Source organism: Otolemur garnettii, unplaced genomic scaffold, assembly GCF_000181295.1.
Source record: "Otolemur garnettii isolate 467f Iridium unplaced genomic scaffold, OtoGar3 scaffold00003, whole genome shotgun sequence".
NCBI classification, from domain to species: Eukaryota; Metazoa; Chordata; class Mammalia; order Primates; family Galagidae; genus Otolemur; species Otolemur garnettii.
The window spans coordinates 22,655,653-22,662,958 of NW_003852398.1; the positions used below are offsets into that span (position 1 = coordinate 22,655,653).

At 39.0% G+C, this 7,306-nt stretch overlaps 1 protein-coding gene across 1 annotated transcript in view; it reads right to left on the reverse strand.

Moving 5' to 3' along the window:
- The window catches only part of GRIA1 (glutamate ionotropic receptor AMPA type subunit 1), a 311,205-nt gene that overhangs the window by 142,674 nt on the left and 161,225 nt on the right, over positions 1–7,306 (reverse strand). The window contains exon 5 of the mRNA XM_003782253.2: positions 5,765–5,818. Within this exon, the coding sequence (XP_003782301.1) occupies positions 5,765–5,818 (54 nt within the window). The remainder of the gene's footprint in view (positions 1–5,764; positions 5,819–7,306) is intronic.

A 7,306-nucleotide genomic window follows, 5' to 3' on the forward strand; every position in this document is an offset into this window, starting at 1 on the left:
GGAGAGCAGGAAGACTAAAGAACAGTTTCTTCTCAAGGCTGATCGAGCAGAGGGCAGAGACGAAGCTGGGGACTTAGATCAGCTGCCACATGGACCAAACCTTCCACCTCTGATTGCCCTGGTCTTCTGGTAACCCAATGAGCCCTGGGATGACCTTTGCTACCATCTCTCCTTTATCCTCCATTGCACTAGAACTTATAATTAAAAAAAAAAATCTATCAGTTTATAATGGAAGAGATGTCCAACAGGAATTTGAAAGCCTGAGTTTGAATCCCAGGTCTATCACTGCCACTATGGGCAAGACTTAAATTCAAGCCCTCTTGTTCAAGTCAACCCCTTCCCCTGCTCCAGGTCAGACAGCACAGTAGTAAGAACATGGATTTTGGGATTCCATGGTCTTGGAGAGGAAACCCAGCTCCATTACTTTAGAAAGTCTGTGATTCTGCAAAACTCACTTAACTTTTCTGAAGCTCAGGTTCTTCATCTGAGGATAATATTAACCTTGAGGGCTATTATGAGGATTTAATCAATATGCATCAAGATGCTTATCATCATGTTTGGAATGTAGCAATCGTTCAGTAAATTGTAGAAGTTGTTGCCAGTGTTGTTGTTGTCATTTGTTAGAGGTTTAAGGAATTCCCATTCATCGTTCAGTGCCCAGGCAGTTTAAGGAGGAAAGGCTTGGCATCAGTTTAGCCTGATCATCCCATTGTAATGCCGACATGACTTTGCTTCGGTCATATTCCTGACAGCCAAACTCCACTAATTAAGTGCCTGCCTTTGCCTTCTGCAGCTTAGTCATGCAATGTTTCTGAAAACTTAGTTTCTACATCTGTAAAATGGGGGTGATGAAGTCTACCTTTTAAGACCTTTTAATACTTTTAAGACTATTATGGCATTCAAAACCCAGTGGAATGATTCATGCAAATATGTCACAGAAGTTGTAATATGGTGTGAAAATGGGAGAGATTGCTGTTACCATTATTACTCAGAAAACATTATTACTCCAGAAAACACTAAATGCTCCATACTCATCAATGTCCAACAAACTCAGTATTCCTCAAACGAGGGTATGATAGAAACTGGATACATTCTCAGGGCACTTCTAGTTCCCTCCAAGTCTTTTAAAGTATATGCTTTTACTCCAATGAAATTCTAGTTATTAATATGATAATCTGGTCATTTTTTCCATGGTTAAGGTACATACATTCACAATCACAGCAGCACAAAAGCAATTACTTGTTAGTGCCATGTTTCCCAAACTGGCTCTGCAGACATATTACAGAGGTCCACAAGCCCTGTTTTGAAAAATATTTCTTTGGCCTAAGATTTGCTTCTGGTGAGTCAGAACCTATAAGGTTAGACAATTAAGTTTGTGAACTCATTATCCTAGAAAAAGTATGACGTGCCTCCTTGATGAATGTCAGAATGGTCACCTTCGAAGTACTCCCCTTGGGAAGCTAAACACCAATGCCAGGGCCTAGTCCACCCTTCAAAGCAATTATTCTAGGATGAATTCGCAAACTCAGTCGTCAGACCTCCCACAGTGACAACTCTGATGGCCATTCCAGAAAAACAGTCCCAAAATTGCTTTGAAGGGAAGACTAGGCACTGGTGTTGGTGCACAACTTCCCAAGGGGAGTACTTCGAAGGTGACTGTACTGACTATCACTAAGGAGATATCACTATTTCTAGGATGAGTTTGCCAACTCTATTGTCCAACTTTGTAGTTCTGGGGTCTCTGGAAGTGTTTTCCTTACCCCCAGTTTCAGAGCAGGAAGTGAATGCAGTGGCAGTGCTGGGGTAGGAAGAACACTGGTGGCCAGAGTAGCTTTGGCACTCCAGTGGGTTCCAGGGCTCAGGAGCATCTATGAGAAACAATGGTATAACCTTCTGATCTCTGCATGGTTCAAGTTCATGTTACAAACATACCAATGCTATGAAAATATACACATATATCTATTCTATCAAATGTGTATAAAATATGAGTACACATATAAGGATACATATGTGTAAACATACACATGACTTGTGAATGTATACAGATAGGTAGATTTAATATATGATGTAAGAATTCTCTACCTGTGCAGAATACTTGTAACTTTGCAAAGTATAGTAGTATTTGGCAACATGTTTGGTTCCCTGAGTTACATTATGAGTGGGTAGAGGAGAAACTATTGTTCCCAATTGACAGACAAGAAAATTGAGCACTGGAGCGTTGCCCAAGAATACAAAGCTAGCTAAGCTAAGGGTGGCATCTAGACAAAGAGCAGGTTTTGTTTTTTAACTCTCTGCCCATGAGCTCTCCTCTCTGACCTACAATTTTCTTGCTTCTTCTCTTCCAGCACCCTTTCAAAGGTGGCTATCTGAGCCCCAAAAGCACCCCTGCAAGATGATCTGCTCCAAGGATGCTGCTGGCTACTTTGAAGCTCCTGTATTCTGATGGGGACAGCAAGGACTGCAAAATGAAAGTGTAGCTTCCTTCTTTTGTTAAACCTTTCAAGGCTTCCTTGGTCCCTAACTCTATAATTATACCCTAATCACAAACACTCTGAAGGAGGGGGTCAGTTCCATGCAGCAGCAGGCTAATTATGTGGCAGAATTTCTAAAAATTATCATCTTATGAATCGCATTATTCCTCTGAAGGAGGAGGAAAACACACCACATACTCGACTATGTTTCAAACTGAATTAATTAGTAATTTGAAGCCTAATTATCAACTAATCTATTGGAACATGCAAGTCTTTTGTATTTGGATGGTATATGCAATTTGCATCCTATTAGCTGGCAGTTGTAAAGATTCGAGAGCTCATTAGGTCAGAAGAAGAAAAACACAGATCAGAAGGATACAGGAACCCAAGGGGCTGACTCAGTGATGCTGTGGCTGAGGGGTCACTGGGTAACAGATGGAGGTTGGCAACACAATTACCCAGTATCATTTAGCGGCACTAAGGATACTGATGTGGAATTTCTGTCCTACTCCAGAGAGGTAATTATGCACATCCCCACCCTTGTCTGTGTATTCTCAAGCAGCAGGGAGTCTGCATGGTTTCCTGGAGAGACGACCTAGAGCAACAGGAAGGGCTCTGGATATTGCCTGCTACCCTTGGTGATATAAGCCTAGTTCCAGTGCTGACTCACGGGAGGTGCTGCCCAAGTCACACCCCTTTGCTGATCGTTTCCCTAGAAGCAAATGAAATTTAGATGGGGTTGACTCCCAAAGTACCTTCTACCACTAAGAATCTGAGATTCAAGAGATGTCAAAGGCTTTCCTCAAAGCCATCTTTGCAAATGATCTTTTGAGGGTGACACCATTGCTTCCCCAGGAGACGCTGGTAGTCATCACTCATTTAAAATGCAAATATGTCTAAGAAACATAATGTATCTAGCCATTACCAATTGGGCCTAAATTAACCTATTTCAATATATCCTTTTTATTGCCAGTCCTGGCTCTGAAATATCCTTGCTAAAATAAGGAAGTTTTGAAGGGGAAGTATCGTAAGGCAGGGATTGGTTGAAGGCTGGAGACCAGAAGGAGGGAAAGACTTTAAGGATGAAGCAGGATACTTGTCTCACATTTTTAGATCTATGTACCCTGTGCCTTTTTACTAATGACCTTTACTCCCAAAATAAATAGAAAATACCAATCTTTTGTTGAATTATAATTAATATCACTTATAGAAATAACATGAAATAAGATGGCTAAAGCTACACATGATTATATGTTCAGTTACGCAAAGTTAAAACTGAAAATTTGTTATAGACAAAAGCCAAAAATCACATCTTAATGGAAACATGAAAAATTGCAAAGATAAGCCATAATAATAAAGAAATTTTATAGAAAATGCTACCATGAAAAGAAACTGATAATCCTTCAAGCTGACACATGGAAAAACACTTTTTTTTTTATTTTGATGGGAGGTGCAGCCACATTGGAAAATAATTTTGGAATTCCTCAAAATATTAAAACATATAGTTAACATAGAACCAAGCAATTTCATGCCTAGGTATATAGTCAAGGAAAAAAATAATTGTGCATGAATATTCATAGCAGTGCAATTTATAATAGTCAAAAAGTAGAAACAACCCAAATTTCCATTAACTGATGAATAGAGAAACAGAATGTAATATATCCATACAATGAAATACTATTCAGCAATAAAAAGGAATAAAGTACTGATACGGGCTGCAATGTGGATGAACCTTGAAAACATTATTCTAAGTGAAAAACCAGCCACACAGGACCACGTGTCATCTGACTCCATGAATATAAACTATCCCACATAGGCAAATACAGAGACATAGAAAGTATATTAGTAGTTTCCTGGTGCTAGGAGAGCATGGAGGGTGATGGAGAGAGATTGCTATTTTGTAAGGGGTTTCATTTTAGAGTGATGCAGAGTTTTAAAATAAGATTGTAGTAATGGTTTCATAACTCTGTGAATATACTAAAAACCATTTAACTGTACACTTTAAATTGCATCACAATGTTCCTAAAATACTGATGTCTTTATATATGTTATCAGTCATAGTTGTGGTTATTATACTAAATTATTGTCACAAAATAACTAAATTTTCTTGTCAATTTTGGTTTTTAAAAAAAATAAAAAGAAATAAATTGCATCACAACAAAGCCTTTAAAAATGGGACTAAATGTAAAATAAAATTACATTTGGCTTTGGCAGAGAAAAGCTAGAAGAATCAAACTCTATGATAAAAAAAGTAGATGTGCAAAACATGACCCAGAAAAAATAGAGTTGATGGAAATAATGGTGACAAAAGAAAACCAATAATGGCACATGCTACTCAGTAAAATTTAATATGTACAGAAATGACTTGATGAATTAAGTCTTTGTAATAGGAAAAATAATTGGGCCGGATAAAATGAACTATAGACCATTAAAATGAAAATACATTTTTAATAAAAAGATGGACTTATCTATGCCATGTAGAAAAGTGAATAAAAACTAAATTGACATAATATTGTTCATGCTGGAAAATTGTTTATGGTGAAAAATTGGTCAATGCTAATATAATTATAATTTAAATGCTAGTACTTATGAATAGTACAACTATCATTGGGGTTAAAAGAGAGGGTCAAAAACAGTGGGATCAAGACATCTTGTATCCATTCAAAGATGTGGTGAAATTCTCCTCATTGCCAGTGAGCAGAAACAATCAAGCCGGAATTGTGGTGACTGTCTTCCTGCATGCTCTCTTCTTTTTCTAATTTCTTTTTCTTTCTTTCTTTCTTTTTTTTTTTTTTTCAGTTTTTGGCCAAGGCTGGGTTTGAACCCACTACCTGCAGTATATGGGTCCAGCTCCCTACTCCTTGAACCACAGATGCCGCCCCTAGTATGCTCTCTTCTATGGAAGACAAGGTCAGAATCATCTATCTTGTCCAGTCCCTCACTGTTCTGAGGGGAAGTTCAGGCCCAAGGAGGGAAAGTGATGTGCCCAGATCCCATAGTAGTCTGGTGGCAGCATCAGGATAGAGACCTGCCTTTCTTGAACCTTTCCATATGATGCCTGAGTATGGTTAATCCCTAAGAGCTGAGGCCCCTATCTACCCCTCCTTCTCAATATGTACTGTGGTTTGGTGAATACAATGTGAAAGGGAAAGGATAAATTTAGTATTGCCAAGACTCGCTTTTGCAGTTCTGAACAGCCCCTTCTGCCCATTCAGTTCCCACCAGCCACAGACCACAGAAGACCCCAAACCTGGAAAGACCCCGAGATGAGAGCCTTGCAGTGCTCTACTCACCAGATTTGCAAGGATGTAGTGATAGCCGATGCCATTCTTCTCCAGCTTTATAATCTACAAAACACAATGAGTGGGGATTCATTAATTATACTGACAGTTAAAGCTACAGCAACAACAATAATAACTGCAACTGATACTAATTTGAGTGTTTAGAAAATGCCCTGCCCTCTCCTAAGTGCTCCAACTGTAATACAATAATATCCCAACCATCCAATGATGGTGGTATTGTTAAAGGGCTTACTTTACAAATGAAGAAAAGGCATAGTGTAGTCAAATAATCTCAGTGAGGTTATCCAGATATTAAGTAACAGATGCAGAATAATGTGAAATCAGTTATGTTTGATTCCAGGGGCAAAGTGGTATTATCACAACCCCAAGGACCCAGCTGAAATGCTGACTGCACTCTTTCTTCTATAAAGCCTTCCTCTCACATGGAGATTCCCTAGATGGGAAACTTATGCTGCATGAAATCCTCTGTCACTGTCATATCTGCTGCTTGGAGGGACGCACATCCACCCACCTACATAGTAGGTGGGTGGATAGATGCACAGATAGGTAGGTGGAAGACCCTCCTCTTGATCTTGACCTTCAAACCCTTGTATGAACCATATGCAAATGTTCTTTGTTCTCTCCCTAATTTTTTTGCCTTTCTCCTTAAGCCAGTTGGGTACTCAGATATCAATGAATCAACTAAGAAGCTGGGAGAGAAGGTCAGGATCATCTGGTCCAGTTCCTCACTGTACCAATGGGAAGTTTAGGCCCAAGGAGGCAAAGTCATTTGCCCAGATCCCATAGTAGTCTGGTGGCAGTATCAGGACAGAGACCTGACTCTTATGAATCTTTCTGTAAGATGCCTGATTATGGTTAATTACTAAGAACCGAGGTCCACATATATTCTTCCTTCCTGAATATAAACTGACCTTAACCATCACAGGCAGGAAAAAAAAATTGAGAAAAGAATTGCCCAGAAGTTTTCCTGGGCAACCAGACACATCATATAATAAGGAACAGCTAAGACTACAGACCTTGGGTCTAGCCCCAGCTCAGCCTGCAAATTAACTTGATCTATTTCCTTATTTTTTTTTAATCATCATATGGGGGTTAGTATACCCTGCTTGGTGCCTCTTCCCCTGCACAGTTGCAAGAGACATAAAATATATGGAAAGCACTTGGGCTTCTTCTCTAACAGAATAAATTTTCAAGGTTATTAAAATCTACACTCAGACATCTACTTAATTGGATGTATGTGCATAGTGGCTCACATTTTTTTCTTTATGTGGGGGATAATTAAATGCAAGCACATACAATGAATGCTCTGAAACGGTGGTTAGATTGTGAAATTCCAGACCATGAAGCTCAAATACTATTGGGAAGATAGTTTTATTAATAATTCTTCATTACTTTTTCATCTTCTTGTCAAACGGTTTGCTGCCCTTTCAGCAATGAGATGCCTTTATCAAAAAGCTATTCCACTTTCTAATAAACACAAAACGGCAAATAAATGATATTTCAAATCCCACCACATGCAGGCAATGAAGTGCC